Source organism: Peromyscus maniculatus, chromosome 17, assembly GCF_049852395.1.
Source record: "Peromyscus maniculatus bairdii isolate BWxNUB_F1_BW_parent chromosome 17, HU_Pman_BW_mat_3.1, whole genome shotgun sequence".
NCBI classification, from domain to species: domain Eukaryota; kingdom Metazoa; phylum Chordata; class Mammalia; order Rodentia; family Cricetidae; genus Peromyscus; species Peromyscus maniculatus.
The window spans coordinates 57,710,235-57,727,142 of NC_134868.1; the positions used below are offsets into that span (position 1 = coordinate 57,710,235).

The window sequence follows — 16,908 nt, forward strand, 5'->3', positions numbered from 1 at the left end:
AGAGACCTGCTGAAACAGGGTGCCTACCTATGGCCTGTAGCTTTAGAACACACACCCCAGAGGTCACTGATTACAAAGACTTCCCCCATATCCCACCACCAAGCTGATGAGGATTTTAAAACAGCCATCGTAACAATGTTTCAGTGGACAGTTAGGAGCACCCCAAACAAATGAGAACATTGGAGTTCTCAGCAAACAAAGTGCAAAAAAGAGCCAAGTGGGAATCTCAGACTGGAAAGACAGTAACTGAGGAAGATGGGTCTGGAGAGGTGGCTCGGTGGCTTAGGGCACTTGCTTTCCTTACAGAGGACGGGTTTGGTTTCCAGCACCCACACAGCGGCTCACAACCATCCAACTCCAGTCCTAGGCATCTGACACGTGCTTCTAGCCTGTGGGTACCAGAGGCACACATGGTACATGGACATACATGCAGGCAAAGCACTCATTCACGTTAAACAACAACACTAGTAGATCTGGCGGCTAATTTAAACAAACGAGAAAAGAGTGAGTGGCATTACCTGCTGTCTCAGGCTCTCAAGCTCGTCCAGGTCAACAGAGACTGCCAGGGTCTCGATGCTCCTGCACGCACTCCATCGTCAGGTGCTGCTTTGTTGAGGCGTCTGGGAAGGGGGAAGGGAGGCATTTCTAACACCTTTTAGATCATCATAACCAAAGCCCCCAGAACCACGTGCGTGTGTTGCACTCGTGCTTGAGGAGGAAGAGACGGCCTCCGATGCTATTCCTCAGGCTACAGCTATCTTTTGTTTTAGGGGATTGTTTTGTCTTGTGACAGGGTCTCAGCTCATCGGCCTGGCTCTTGCTTGCTAGGCCAGGCTGATTGGCTGGGATTACAAGCATATGCCACTGTAGTTGGTTGTTTTCCTCTTTTGGGGGACCTGACGCCCCGATCCCATATAAAACACAAGGAGGCCTATTATTCCTTATGAATGCCTGGCCTTAGCTTGGCTTACTTCTAGTCAGCTTCTCTTAACTTATCCCATCTACCATTTGCCTTTGGGCTTTTTCCTTTTCTTACTTCTGTAATCTTGCTTTCACTCTTACTTCGTGGCTGGCTGGCTGGGTGGTTGGCCCCCAGTGCCCTTTCTTCCTCTTTCTCTTGCTCCTCGAATCTTGATCTCTCAGATTTCTCCTCTTTATTCTCTCTGCCTGCCAGCCCCGCCCATCCTCTCTTCTGCCTCGTTGTTGGCCGTTCAGCTCTTTATTAGACCATCAGGTGTTGTAGACAGGCAAAGTAACCCAGATTCACAGAGTTAAACAAATGCATCATAAAAGAACACATCTTTGCATCATTAAACAAATGTTCCACAGCATAAACAAATGTAACACATCTTAAAATAATGTTCCACAACAGGCCACCATGTTCTGATTTGTTTGTTTTTCAACCCTTGTTCTGGGAATCTAATCCAGGCCTGTGCTCACAAGGCAGCTTCTTTACTGACTGACGTGTCCCCAGCCCCAGCCTTTCTTAAAGGGTGGTACACTGTGGCTGCTGCAGTGCATCAGTGAGCGTTTTACCGTCACATCAAACCTTCTGGATCATCTGCACTTGGCACTGATCTTTCACCCTGCGTGATTATGTGGCTTTGTCACGGTTCTGTTTCAGTCTATTCTGACTGGTCATGGTGTACTATGGGCCGGCGGGGCGTAAACAGCAGATTCATATCTCCGTGAGGAGAGCAAGGGCCCAACACAAGTTCGTGTGTCTGGTGAGACTGCCGTCTGTTTCTGTTTGGCAGATGGTGTCTTTTTGCTCAGTTCTCATGGTGGGCGGGCAAGGAAGCTCCCTGCCCCACCCTCTAGAGACTGACTTGTATTTTTTAATTTGTGTGTGTTTGTGTGTCTGAGTGTAGCTGCCTGTGGAGGCCAGAAGATGGCGATAGCTCCCTTGGAGCTAGAGTTGCTGAAGTTGTGAACCAATGGGGTGCTGGGAATAGAACGTGGGTCCTCTGTAAGAGCAGTATTATGCACTCCTAACCACTGAGACAGATCTTCAGCCTAGTGGTTCTCAACCTGTAGGTTGCTACCCCTTTGGGGGTCACATACCAGATATCCCACATATCAGATATTTACATTATGATTCATAACAGTAGCAAAATTACATTTTGAAGTAGCAACAAAATAATTGGATGGTTGGGGGTCACCACATGAACTGTATCGAAGGGTTGCAGCATAGGAAGGCTGAGAACCACTGTTTTAGTCTTTCTGGGACCTCATCCATAAGGGCATTGGCCCTGTTCACCAGGGCCTCCTCAGGACCTACTCACCTCCCTAAAGCCCTTGTTTCCTAAGAGTTTTCAGCTGTGGACCATCTTCCGAAATGAGAGGAGACAGGCTGGTTCTCTCCTAACAAGGGGTAAGACTTGGCAGGTTTTGTTCGGGGCCGACTGCCATGCGCAGGCGGGAAGGTCAGAGACTAAGTCAAGAGGAGGCTGCTCAGTACTGTGCATAGCAGATGAAGGCTGGGTGCGTGTTTGCTGTCTGTGGTGAATAACACCACCACTAAGACCACCCTACATCACAGCCAGTCAGAGAAGGCAGGGCAGGGGCTGAGGCAGAGGCCGCAGAAGAGGCTGCTCACCGGCTTGCTCCCCATGGCGTGCTCAGCCTGCTTTCTTACAGCACCCAGGACCACCAGCCCAGGCGTGGCTCTGCCTAAGTGGGCGGCTGGGCCCTCCCCCATCAGTCACTAATTAGGAAAACACCTCACAGACTGGACTACAGACAGGCAAAGCTTGTGGAGGCATTTTCCAAATTTGACTCCTTCCCAGCTATGTTTAGGTTGGTGTCAGCTTGACAAGACCAACCGGCCAGACTGGAGCTGGTGTCGGCTGGACTTGAGAACAAATGTGGGCAATGTACATACACTTCTCAATTCTTAAATACAGTGTGAGGGAGATATCTCAGTGGTGGGAGCACTGGCTCCTCTTCCAGATGATGTGTAGACTACTGGGGACTTGGACTCTTAATTTTGCCTGTTTGCTTTAAAAAGATAATCACTTTGATGTCGTTAGGCAGATCAGCAGCTGGTGAAGAAAGGGAAGAGTAAAGTTGGAGACATGCTGGAGAAAGCCGCCGAGCTGCTGATGAGCTGCTTCCGCGTCTGTGCCAGTGACACGTGAGTGGGGCAGAGGGCTGTCTGTGCAGGAAATAAGAAAGAGCATCGCATGCAGGCAGGCCCCGTTTCTGGAGCACGCGCTGATCTGTCCCTGACGAGCTCTGTGCGGTCTGTCTGTCCTTGGTGCACTTACTCCCTGAAACTTCATCTGCCTTCAGTTTTGGAGACCTTGTGCCAGGTGGACGTGTGGCCAGCCGGCCCTCCCTGTCAGTGTCCCTTGTCGGCTTCCGTGGTTCTGACAGTTGGGCCCTCAGCCTTACTCTTTGGGGTACATACACTCTGCTTTTCTCCCCTCACTGACTGGGACATTGCTCTTCTAGCTAGTGAGATTTTAGTCTCCTGTTCATTGAGCTTCTGGATTCTTGAGTTGTTGGTTTCTATTAGACCTTTTTTGTTTTTTATTTTTTTGAGACAGGGATTCTCCCTGTAGTCCTGGCTGTCCTGGAACTCACTCTGTAGACCAGGCTGGCCTCCAATTCACAAAGATTCACCTGCCTCTGCCTCCTGAGTGCTGGGATTAAAGTTGTGTGCCACTATGTCCAGCTGTAATAAGCTATATATTTCCAAAATCTTCAAGGAAAAAAAAAGAAGATGGGTAGTTAGTGAGCAGGAAGAAGGCTGCTCAGCATCACCAGTCACCGAGGAAACAGGCAGGGTCCGCGGAGAGCTGTTTCCTTGTACAGTTACGGTGGCCGTGATCACAGGAAGACGGTGTACTGCTGGTGGGCCGAGCGTTTGGCTCTTCTCGGAACATTAGCCTGGACTTCACATGTGCCCCAGCATCCAGAGCTCGGAACATTAGCCTGGACTTCACATGTGCCCCAGCATCCAGAGGTTGTGCCTGTGTCATGTGTCGCCATGGCCCAGGCCCAGGTCAGCAAGGTGTTAGCATGTGACATACCAGCGCTTGCCTGTGCATTCCCTGATGCCTGGATTTGCTTTCTGGGTTTGCATTTCCGCTGTGGCTCTTCTAGGAGATTGAACATAGAAATCGTGTGTGAGGACAGTGAACTAGAGAGCAAGAGCATGTCTCGGGGGTCCCAGTCAGTTATACTGGCTGTCTGAAAGTGCTGATACAGCAGCTAGCTAGGCAGCTGCCATGAGACAGGCTTTGCTCTGTGGAAGTGGGTGGCACTTCACGCCAGCGTCATTGTGGGTGCGTTCTAGACAGTTCACCTCCCTGCCCTGAGAGTCAGCTGGTTTCTGCTTCATGTCTTGTTGTTTGCTCCTGGGAGATGGATGTGGCCTTCCCATTGATGCCAGCTTTCCTGTTCTCAGCCTTGACTGTGCCCTGCAACTTTTGTGTGGGTGGAGTCATACAGGGACATGTAGACCTTGTAGTGGAGGGGCCATCGATGGCAGCAATACCCACAACAGTGCCAGAACTGAAGGCAGCTCTGGTGAGCAGGCGCCCGATACAGCCCTGTCCATTCACTCCAGTCTCCCTGTTGTGTGTTGGGGAAGAGGCCGGTACTGCAGCTGTCTCTGGGGCAGGGAGGACCAGGGCTGTTCTCTCCTTTTTAAATGGTACCTACCAGGCACGCTTTTCATGTGCTCTTCCATTTGGTGACGGTGGCTTGAACTGTGGGGGTTATCTCAGGACAGTGATTTGTCCTGGCGGTTTGTTTGGTAATTGTCCGCCTTTCTTTGCTCTTCCCGTAGTCGCGCTGGCATAGAGGACTCTAAGAAGTGGGGGATGCTGTTCCTGGTGAACCAGCTGTTCAAAATCTACTTCAAGGTTGGCTTTTGCATGGATTTTGTACCGAATTTATTCCCTATCTGCCCAGATAAACGATTTGTTTAGTTTGCCTCGTGACATTCGTAAATCATCCTAACCACAGCCATGTTAATAATCCTAATAGCTGGCAGTCATTCAGTGTCTCCCAAGAACAAGGCTCTGTTTTAAATACAACGTCTAGAGCTCAATGGAGAAAACCTGCCCAGCATTCTCAAGAACCAGGGTCCATGCCCTGCCACAAAAGCAAATAACAGTTGAAGATCTGACTCGGGAAAGCTCTCAGGAATGCAACTACCCCAGACAGAAGGCCCTGAGCACTGAGTGACCAGCCCTGTGAGGACTGAGGCCCTGAGCACTGAGTGACCAGCCCTGTGAGGACTGAGACCCTGAGCGCTGAGTGACTGATCCCTCCCTGTGAGGACTGAGACCCTGAGCACTGAGTGACCAGCCCTGTGGTGGAGCTGACCTCTGGGTATAGGTGTCCCCTCTCTGGAGCCTTTTGTCCTGTGTTCTAATGTCAACTCTATGGAACTAGGGGTATGTAGACATACAGATGGACAAAGGGTTTGTCCATAAATCAAGTATGTGGAGGGCAGCCTGTCATACTTCATTGTCTGAGAACCTGTCTCACATCATAGGGCATTTAGTTTGTCCGTGCTGTGTGGTCTAAGTGCAGGCTTTTAACTGGGCCTTGGCTCTGACTCCCCTTCAGAGGTACATCCCCTCACAGAGCTCCAAGCTTCTAGAATGTGTGCTGTCCGTAGCAGGACGTTTCTTGTTTTTTACCGAAATTTTGATGATTTTGAAATTCATGTTGAGAAAGTAAAGCGGTTCATGCCTGTTCGTCCATCTGCCTGTGCTGCTGATATTGTTCATGAATATTGTAAGTGGTTTCTTCTTTATTCTAGATCAACAAACTCCATCTGTGTAAGCCCCTTATCAGAGCCATTGACAGCTCCAATCTGAAAGATGACTACAGCACTGCACAGAGGGTCACCTACAAGTACTACGTCGGCCGCAAGGCCATGTTCGACAGTGACTTCAAGCAAGGTGTGGTGACAGTTCTGTCCCAGTGTCTGAGACCACACGTGCTCTCTGTCCAGTGTTTGAGATGATACACGTGTGTTCTGCCCAGTGTCTGAGATCACACACACGCGTTCTGCCCAGTGTCTGAGATGACACACACGCTCTGTCCAGTGTCTGAGATGACACACGCGCTCTGTCCAGTGTCTGAGATGACACACGCGCTCTGCCCAGTGTCTGAGATGACACACGTGTTCTGCCCAGTGTCTGAGATGACACACGCGTTCTGTCCAGTGTCTGAGATGACACACGTGTTCTGCCCAGTGTCTGAGATGACACGTGTGTTCTGCCCAGTGTCTGAGATGACACGTACGTTCTGTCCAGTGTCTGAGATGACACGTGTGTTCTGCCCAGTGTCTGAGATGACACGTACGTTCTGTCCAGTGTCTGAGATGACACGTACGTTCTGTCCAGTGTCTGAGATGACACACGCGTTCTGCCCAGTGTCTGAGATGACACGTGTGTTCTGCCCAGTGTCTGAGATGACACGTACGTTCTGTCCAGTGTCTGAGATGACACGTACGTTCTGTCCAGTGTCTGAGATGACACACGCGTTCTGTCCAGTGTCTGAGATGACACACGCGTTCTGTCCAGTGTCTGAGATGACACACGCGTTCTGTCCAGTGTCTGAGATGACACGTATGTTCTGTCCAGTGTCTGAGATGACACACGCGTTCTGTCCAGTGTCTGAGATGACACACGCGTTCTGTCCAGTGTCTGAGATGACACGTACGTTCTGTCCAGTGTCTGAGATGACACACGCGTTCTGTCCAGTGTCTGAGATGACACGTACGTTCTGTCCAGTGTCTGAGATGACACACGCGTTCTGTCCAGTGTCTGAGATGACACACGCGTTCTGTCCAGTGTCTGAGATGACACACGCGTTCTGTCCAGTGTCTGAGATGACACACGCGTTCTGTCCAGTGTCTGAGATGACACACGCGTTCTGTCCAGTGTCTGAGATGACACACGCGTTCTGTCCAGTGTCTGAGATGACACACGCGTTCTGTCCAGTGTCTGAGATGACACACGCGTTCTGTCCAGTGTCTGAGATGACACACGCGTTCTGTCCAGTGTCTGAGATGACACGTACGTTCTGTCCAGTGTCTGAGATGACACACGCGTTCTGTCCAGTGTCTGAGATGACACACGCGTTCTGCCCAGTGTCTGAGATGACACGTACGCTCTGTCCAGTGTCTGAGATGACACGTGTGTTCTGTCCAGTGTCTGAGATGACACGTGCGTTCTGCCCAGTGTCTGAGATGACACACACGCTCTGCCCAGTCTGAGTGACTTTGACAGTGTCAGAGAGTATAAGGACTGTGTTTTAGTAAGATGGAGTGTGTGCGCGCGCGTGCGTGTGCGTGTGCGTGTGTGTGTGTGTGTGTGTGTGTGTGTGCGCGCGCGCACGCGTGTGCATGCATATGCATGTGAATGTATGATGTGTATTGTAAAGGTGCCTACAGAAGTCAGAAGAAGGTGTTGGATCCCCTGGAGCTGGAGTTACAGGGGTTTGGGAGCTGCCCATGGGGGTGCTGGGAACTGACCTCGGGTCCTCTGGAGAAGCAGGAGCACTTGAGGCCACTGAGTCATCTCTCTAGTCTCACTCTGGGGCCCAGGCTGTCCTGGCATTCACTGTGTAACCTAGACTTGCCTCAAATTCATGGTGATTCTCCTGACTCAGGCTCCTGAATGTGCTGGGATTACAGGCATGAGATACCACACCTAGATTTATTTTATTTTTGAATTGTATTACTTTGTGTGTGTATGTGTGTGTGCTGTGATTGTTGGTTTGCGTGCCATGGCTTTCGTGTGGAGTTGGTTCTCTCCTCCCACCTTTTGTGGGTTCCAGGATTGGACTTGGGTCATTAGACTTCCCAGCAAACACTGTGCTGAGCCACCATGCTGGTCCCTGTTTTTATTAACATTTTTCCAAGTGCTTACATTTTTTACAGTAAAGCTGATTATACAAATGAGAAATAATATTTGGAGGTTCATAGTCTATATAGGGTCCCGAAAATGTGTGTCAGAGCTGCCCAGTTACCCTGCACCCTTCCCTTGAGGAAACTAGGCCTCGCTGTTCTTTGTAGGTACAGTGGTTGTCCTCTCTCAGTGGAGCTTGGGGACGGAACGTGGCCCAGCTGCAGCCTCACTGACTGACTATGTCCCAGTAGAGTGACCCTGCGGCAGTGCGGCGTGTCCTTAGGCCTCACTCCAGTTTGTGTTTGTGACTTCCAAAGAGCGGTTCACGATGACATCGTTCACAGCACCATACCTGTTCATTATCGTTCACAGCACCATACCTGTTCATTATCCTTCACAGCACCATACCTGTTCGTTATCCTTCACAGCACCATACCTGTTCATTATCGTTCACAGCACCATACCTGTTCATTATCCTTCACAGCACCATACCTGTTCGTTATCGTTCACAGCACCATACCTGTTCGTTATCCTTCACAGCACCATACCTGTTCGTTATCCTTCACAGCACCATACCTGTTCGTTATCCTTCACAGCACCATACCTGTTCGTTATCCTTCACAGCACCATACCTGTTCGTTATCCTTCACAGCACCATACCTGTTCGTTATCCTTCACAGCACCATACCTGTTCGTTATCGTTCATAGCACCATACCTGTTCGTTATCGTTCACAGCACCATACCTGTTCGTTATCCTTCATAGCGCCATACCTGTTCATTATCCTTCACAGCACCATACCTGTTCATTACTGTTAGCTCTCCAAACAACAGGAAGCCAGAGTTTGTCTTTTCAAACTGTGAGTAGCCGGCACGAGGTCGCTCTCTGGTCTCTTTTTTGTACATAAAGGGGACTTTCATTATTTTAAAATTATTTTTAAAAATTAAGTAAAATCACCTTATTGTAATGAGCTCACAAATAGAAACAACACACGCTAGATTAAGGTAGCTATTCAAACAGACACTTGTCTAGCCCCGAATTCTCTGCATCGGTGGGCTTCTGACCACAGGAGGGCCATTCTAAAGCCATGGAGCTCCGCTTGGGGTTGTGTACTCTCATTTACATTTTTATACTCTTGTCCTCCACAAAAGAGAGAAAACTGACAGATTTGAACTAGAAAACAATTAGCTTTCTGTCCTCTTCCATGACACATGTCACTTGGCCTGCGGTCTGTCCTTCGATGGCACCTGAGGTTACCCTTTCTTGGTCCCCTTCCTGAATGTTACTCAATATCTACACCTAAGAGCTGTTTACATACATACATGCATACATATATACATGTGTCCTTCAGAGGCTGGCATCCATGTATGAAAGAGGTAGGTCCTGTGGTTTTTTTCTTAATGAGTTGGGTCATTTATTGTGCTTTTTAAATTTCATTGACAACTGAATAATACTCCATTTGTATGTGTACCCGTTTTTATTCTCCGTCTGTTGACGGACATCTGATCGGTTCTGTTTCCTTACTCTGAGTAGAGCAGCCATAAACTCTCATGTGCAGATATCTCTGTCGTGGGTATGGAGGGCCCGGGGCGTGTGCCCGGAAGTGGAATGGCTCAGTCATCAGGCAATAATTTATTTAAATTCATTTTATGTGCCTTGGTGTGAGGGTGTCAGGTCCCCTGGAAGAGCAGCCAGTGCTCTAACCGCTGAGCCTCTCTCCAGCCCCACCTGGTAGTTGTGGTCTCACGTTCTGAAGAACCTCTAGCTGGTTTACATCATGGCTGTATGAACGTGCACTCCCAACACTTCCCCACACCAGCTCCTGTGTTTGTTGACAGATTTCCTTTTTTTTAAAGTACTTTTTAAGAGTCAGTTTATTTTTGGTATGTATGTGTGTATATGGGGGTGGGTTGGGGAGTATTTACATACATGTCTTGTCCATATAGGTCAGGAGTTTCAGATCCCATGGACCTACAGCTATAGGTGTTTGGGAACTGCCAGATATGAGTACTGGGAACCTGGGAACTGTTGGTTTTTTTTACTCCTTGGGGGCCCACCACCAGCTCCAAACCACACACACAGACTTTTCCTTACTTAAGAATGCCCAGCCTTAGTTTGGCTTATTTCTAGCTAGTTTTTCTTAACTTAAATTATCCGGTCTACCTTTTGCCTCTGGGCTTTTATCTTTCTCTTACTTCTGTATATCTTACTTTCACTCTTACTCCGCTGGCTGGGTGGCTGGGTGGCTGGCCTCCGAAGCCCTCCTCTCTTCCTCCTTATCTCGTTCCTCAGTCCTCTCTCCTCCTCTTTATCCTCTCTGCCTGCCAGCCCCGCCCATCCTCTCTCCTGCCTTGCTGTTGGCCGTTCAGCTCTTTATTAGACCATCAGGTGTTTTAGACAGGCACAGTAACCCAGCTTCACAGAGCTAAACAAATGCAACATAAAAGAATGCAAGACATCTTTGCATCATTAAACAAATGTTCCACAGCATAAACAAAGTAACACATTTTAAGTTAATATTCAACAACAGGGAACTGAGCTCAGGTCCTCTGGAAGAGTAGTATAGGCTTTTAGCCATCTCTCCTACCCTACTGATGGCGGATTTCTTGATGAAAGCCATTCTGACCGGGTTAGTTGTTGTCTCAAAGTAATTTCATTTGCATTTTAAAATGTCGTGTGTGTGTGTGTGTGTGTGTGTGTGTGTGTGTGTGTGTGTGTTTTGAGACAGGGTTTCTCTGCGTAGTCCTGGTTGTCCTGGAATTCGTTCTGTAGACCAGGCTGGCCTCGAACTCAGAGATCTGCCTGCTTCTGCATCCCGAGCCTGAAATTAAAGGTGTGCGCCCAGCTAAACGCCCTATTTCTAAGAGGGTCACATACTCCCTTCTCCAGGAAATAGCAGAGGTGGTTGTCCGGCCTGGGGTCCTGTGTCAGCAAAGACTGCAGCTTCTGTGTGGAAATTGCCTTTGCTGAGTTTTCACTTTGGGCTTCCATAACATTTTTGCCATTTTTTTTTTTACTGATGTTTTTAGTAGATGTCAAGTTTTTAAAAAGGGGTTTCCTTGATTATTGCTCATTTCTCTTTTCCTTTTAAACAGAAGCTTAAGTTAGGCTTGAGCTGACATTCCATCATGTGGTGTTCTAAGAGCGCAGTGGTCCTTTGGGAACCCTAACACAGCCAGAGCTGACGTGCCAGCACATTTCCAGCGGTCATCGTTTCTCAGCCACTGTTTCTCACCCAGCCCTTCCATTGCACATTAAACCTGAATGTCTTAAGCCTGGACTGTTGGACGTGAAATGCAAACCCCTGTAGAGGTTGTGGGCAGGGCAGACCTAGAGAACAATAGGAAGATCTTGTTTCAACACATGGCCATTGGTGGAGGGTGCTTTGTATGCTGCGCGTGGTGTGTTCTCTCTGTTCTGTGTCCCGATTAGTGTGTTAGTGCAGATGTCGTATTGTGTTTCCAGCTGTAGACGCTAATCTCAGTGACTTGCAGACAGCGGAGTTAATTCACAAAGTTGGTTGTTAAGTAGGCCATCCATCCATTGCCCACATGGCAGTCCAAGACTATCCCGAAAAATTGTTGTTGAATTTGGGGCTGTGGCTTTTCCTTGAGGAGAGTCACTGGGTCAGAGTGAGGCGGGGCCGCTGTTCCCGCCCTGGGGAAAGGAAGCAGCGTTGTCTCTCGTACCGGGTCTGACCTGGGTCTGCTCTCTGCAGCTGAGGACTACCTGTCCTTTGCCTTTGCGCACTGCCACCGCTCCAGCCAGAAGAACAAGAGGATGATTCTCATCTACCTGCTGCCAGTGAAGATGCTGCTGGTGAGTGATTGACAGCAGTCTCTGTGGCTGCCAGTGAAGATGCTGCTTGTAGGTGATGGACAGCGGTCTCTGTGGCTGGCTGTGGTGATGCTGCTGGTGAGTGATTGGCAGCAGTCTCTGTGGCTGCCAGTGAAGATGCTGCTCGTGAGTGATTGACAGCGGTCTCTGTGGCTGGCTGTGATGATGCTGCTCGTGAGTGATTGACAGCGGTCTCTGTGGCTGGCTGTGGTGATGCTGCTCGTGAGTGATTGACAGTGGTCTCTGTGGCTGGCTGTGGTGATGCTGCTCGTGAGTGATTGACAGTGGTCTCTGTGGCTGGCTACGGTTGGCTTAAAGCAGCGGTGTGCTGAGTGGTGTGCTGCCTGGGAGCACAGTCAGGAGCAGAGCTTACACATGCCTGCGTGGCATGCCCACACAGCTCCAAGCCCTTCCAGGGGAGCTCTGTTTGTTTTTTTCAAGACAGGGTTTCTCTGTGTAGCTTTGGCGCCTTTCCTGGATCTCACTCTGTAGACCAGGCTGGCTTCAAACTCACAGAGATCCGCCTGGTTCTGCCTCCCGAGTGCTGGGATTAAAGGCGTGCGCCACCACTGCCCGGCTCCTATGGGAATCTTAATCATAATAAATAAATATTTATTTATGTAGTCTTAAGTAGCTCAGGTTGTCTTCAAAGCTAATGTAACCAAGACTGTCCTTGAACTCTGATCCTTTGCCTCCACTTCCCAGCCGATGGGATTGCAGGTGTATACTACTCCAAAGTTCAGTGTTGATACGAGAACAGGAAAGTCACACAGGTAGATAGACTAGTCAGCTGGCACAGCACCAAGGTAGGTGCTGCTGTTTTCACATCTAAGACGAGTACATAGTGGGGGGGGGGGGGGGCACGAGTGCTGCCTAGGGCTGAAACAGTTCAAAACAGCTGTAAAGGGAGAGCAGTGAGGGTCCCCCAACCCCCCAACCCCACTGAAGGGTGAGCTGACCTTGTCGGCGAACGCCTGAGAGACGTATCTTACGCTTATCCTGGCATCTCCTCAGTTACCACCTGCCCCTTGTTACATGAATGACAAGCTCACGAGAGGGTCAAGGTCATAGCCACTGAGTCACAGAACTGTGGTATCCAGGCTTCCGTACTTCTTGATCAGAGCTGCTTTTTTCTAGTTGACTGCTGCATTCTGACTTTGTGTGTTTGTTTGGATGGGTGTGCATACCACAGCGTTCATGAAGGTCAGAGAATGATTGCTGGGATTGAGTCTCTCCTTCACTGTGTGGGGACTGAACTCAGGTCACCAGGTTGGTGGCGAGTGCCTTGGCCTGCTGAGCATCTAGCTGGTCCAGGCAGGGTGTTAAATCCTTGTCCAGCTTCCTCGTTTGGTTTGCCAGAACCTTACTGATCATAGCTCTGTTAAAGTGAAATGTTGGGACCGGAGAGATGGCTCAGTGGTTAAGAATGCTTGCTGCTCTTACAAGAACTGGAGTTCAGTCCCCAGCACCCATGTCATAACTGCCTGTAGCTCCAGCTCTGGGGGGTCAGCTGTCCTCTTCTGCCCTTGGGCACCTGCACACGTGGGGCACGCACACACACACACACACACACACACACACACACACACACACACACACTCCTGTACACATTTCTTCAAAGGGAAAGCGTTTCTGTTGTGGAAAGCTAACTTTCTGTCTTAGGGTCACATGCCGACCATTGAGCTCCTGAGGAAATACCACCTCATGCAGTTTTCAGAAGTGACCAAAGCTGTCAGGTAGGTCCATCCTCTGCACGTTTTAGGAAGGCGGCTAATGGAGATGGCACACATACACTAAAACCATGCTGTTCTCTCTTTCTGGGGTTTCGCTGGGCCCGTGTGGTGTTCTCCTTGCTCAGTGAGGGCAATCTGCTGCTGCTCAATGAGGCGCTGGCCAAGCATGAGACTTTCTTCATCCGCTGTGGCATCTTCCTCATCCTGGAGAAGCTGAAGATCATCACTTACAGGAACCTCTTCAAGAAAGTGTGAGTGCCTGGGGGGACCTCGGCGGGCCAGGTGCTGTTCCGCAGCACATGAGCTCGGGTTGGAAGCCCAGGACCCTGTGACAGCTGGAAGCTTGCAGACCAGCTGGCCTGGTAGATGAGGTGTGAAACAGTAGTGATGAGGAGAGCCTGGGTCCCCAAGGTGGAAGGCAAGGACTGACAGCTGAGGCGGTTCTCTGACCTGCACACATGCCTGCGTTCTCACAAGTGTGCAGACGGCGCGCGCACATGCACACGCGCGCACACACACACACACACACACACACACACACACACACACACACGCAGAAAAACAAGTAGGGTGTCTGCCAAAAGGAACCCTTGGGGCAGATGATGCAGCCTGTGGGGGCAACATCCTGCCCCTCATCGGGCAGAGGCTGACTCCGAAGGCCTGTATGATGACATAGCTGGGCAGCAGGTTCAATATTAGCTTGGGGTGCCACATACCTGCCTGTCCCAGCTCTGGAACGACGTCGTCTTTCCTTTTCGAGCACAGCAGCTGGCTTATCCTCCCCACCACTGTGTGTCAGGGAATTAAATGTGATGGTTCCTTTTCCTGGGTGTGAGGTGGTGAGAGCACTGGCTCTCAGGTGCATAGAGACCTTGTATCTAGCTGATGGCAGTCTGTCGGGAATAGTAAGGAGGAGCTGAAATCACAGGCTATCTCAGAGTTGTTGACTTGTGATAAAGTATGCATTGAAGATTTAATGAAATATTAAATAATCTAAAAAATCCTATTAGTACAGGGGTGTTTACAGTAGAAAGCTTATGTACTATTGTATTCTATAGCTATTACAATTTGTGGGGTGTGTTTTAGGGTGTATCTAATCACTGGGAACTTAAAATATGTGTGAGCATTCGTTTACTAAATGATGTCATTTCTTCCTATCCTGCTCAGGGCTGCTCTTGTTGGTCTTGAAGTTCTGAGTCCTGTTGATAATTATGGTGATTTCTCTTCCTCTGTAGGTATTTGTTACTCAAAACTCATCAGCTGTCTCTAGATGCCTTTCTGGTAGCCTTGAAATTCATGCATGTGGAAGACGTGGACATAGATGAAGTCCAGTGCATTCTGGCCAACTTGATATACATGGTGCGTGAGTGTTTGCCTGCTCAGCAGGCCTCTAGTGCTAATGTAATCAGAAGACTTCTTCTCTTTGTGAAGGCATTTTCTCATAGAACCAATTGTTTTCCTGGGAAATACTATTCAAAGGGCCTCACATGGGTCAGTGATGAGAGAGAGGTGTAACCTCAGTTTTCCTATTCTCTGTCATGTGTTTGTCCCCAGGGAAGAGTTTTTCATCATCATTGTGTCACCTGGCATATTTGAAGTGGCTGAGACTCAGAAGTGTAAGCTGATCCGTTTCTCTCTGTTTCAGGGTCACATCAAAGGCTACATCTCCCATCAGCATCAGAAATTGGTTGTCAGCAAGCAGAACCCTTTCCCTCCACTGTCCACGGTGTGCTGACGTTCAGGGCTGCGGATGGGGTGCGGTCCTGCAGCTGTCCACTGTAGCCCGAGCCTTTGGTGCTTCCCCAGGACCGCTGCGGCAGTCACCATCGTGAGTGTCTACCCAGGCTCTCCATGGTCCTAACTCAGGCCAGCTTTGCCAAGACCTGGAATCCTTTTCTCGATGGACAAACACCCCTGCTGCCGGCTGCTGCTTGAGAACTACCAGGAAGCAGGCAGCTGGGCTTCGGTTTATTTGTTGTTTATGGAAGCTGTCTTTGTAATATTTTGTAGCTTTATCTTTTTTTTTTTTAAGTAATCCAAATTTATACAAAATACATTGTTTATTGTATGTTACATGATATGTCTATTTTCATATGCAGAATCTGAGCAATTTGTCAGCTCAAAGCGCTTGGTTAACTTGACCTTTCTTTTTAACAAGGGGAATTTGGGGCCTGGAGGGATGGTTCAGCGGTTAAGAACAATTACTACCCTATCAGAGGACCTGGGTTTGGTTCCCAGCACCCGCATGGCAGCTCACAACCATCTAGAACTCCAGTTCTAGGGGATCCAATGCCCTCGTCTGGCCTCTGTGGGCTCCTTCCTGTACATGTGTGCACGTAAATTCACCCGGGCACACAGACACATAAGTAAATACATCTTTTTTTAAAAAAGCAGAATTTCGTGTGATGTAAGTTTTTCAGCTCTGGCTTATTTCTTGACCGTTGTGAAGGCTGCGGGCCTAGGACCAAGGCCTGGCAGTCGGCTCTGGTGACGGCCTCTGCTGAGCTGCAGCTGGCCTTGCTCTGCCTGTTTCCCTTCTGCGGCCACTGTGCCGTCGACCCTCCCTCTGCAGCTGCGTCTAACCTCACCACTTGTAGAGACCCTTCCTCTGGCCTCAGCAGAAGTTTCTCCCGCCGCACTGGAACTTCCCTGCTTCTTAGAGTGTGCGTCTCCTCCGCGGAGGTGCTGTTTGCATGCTTGTTGTTTTGTGTCATTTATTTGTTTATTGGGGCGGGGTCCTTAGACATAGCCTGGCTGGAGCTCTGTGTAGACCATGCTGGTAGAACACGATGCTCTTCTCGCCTCTGCGTCCCCCTCCCAAGGGCTTGGGTGTGCCCGTGGGAGGCTTACGGTCCCCTTGTCGATGAGAAGTACACTAAGGAGGAAAGGCTGCCTATTTAAGTTGTCATGTTCAGAAGCTGTCCTTGTGCAGGTGAGCTGTGGTGGAGCTTCTGTGTCCTCCATGGGGGCACAGAGAGCAGGACTTGCCCTGTATGTGGCTGCTTCATCAGCATCCTCCTGCAGCGGCAAAACCACCCAGCACTCCGAGATTGCCCAGATCTGAAGCCTGGTCAGCACTTGGTGGGTTTGGCCTCTGCTCCACGTGATGGGGAGTATGGTCCTGGGGGCTAGAAGGTGTCCCACCCCTGTGATAGGTGTGGGCTTGGACACACCAGGCTCAGTGGGATGTGGGCGGACAGCTCGGGTCCTTGTGGCAGCTGAAGCTGGGTTCCAGGACAAGGCCAAAGGAAGTGGTCCCTTGTGTGGCCTTGGGTCATGAGCTGTATCACTTTCTGGCTGAGAACACCACCTAAGCCACACACTGGCTGCGGAGCAGTATGTCCGTGGCTGTATGTCCCTGGTCATGTCCACCCAGCAGCCCGGTGTGCAGAGAAGCCGTCTGGCAGTGGAGATGGCCCCTAGCTGGCAGAGCTGGTGAGATCCACCAGGGCTGAGCTT

General features: G+C 49.8%; 1 protein-coding gene across 2 annotated transcripts in view; it reads left to right on the forward strand.

Annotated features, from left to right (window-relative positions):
- The window catches only part of Pcid2 (PCI domain containing 2), a 29,867-nt gene extending 14,022 nt beyond the window's left edge, over positions 1-15,845 (forward strand). The window contains exons 7-14 of one of the 2 annotated variants that reach the window (XM_076553723.1): positions 3,033-3,136; positions 4,799-4,874; positions 5,783-5,924; positions 11,598-11,698; positions 13,379-13,452; positions 13,575-13,700; positions 14,685-14,818; positions 15,095-15,845. In XM_076553723.1, coding sequence (XP_076409838.1) covers positions 3,033-3,136; positions 4,799-4,874; positions 5,783-5,924; positions 11,598-11,698; positions 13,379-13,452; positions 13,575-13,700; positions 14,685-14,818; positions 15,095-15,231 — 894 coding nt within the window. In that variant the 3' untranslated portion in view covers positions 15,232-15,845. The remainder of the gene's footprint in view (positions 1-3,032; positions 3,137-4,798; positions 4,875-5,782; positions 5,925-11,597; positions 11,699-13,378; positions 13,453-13,574; positions 13,701-14,684; positions 14,819-15,094) is intronic. The other variant, XM_006981304.4, reaches the window with a different exon arrangement.
- The last annotated feature ends 1,063 nt before the right edge of the window (positions 15,846-16,908 follow it).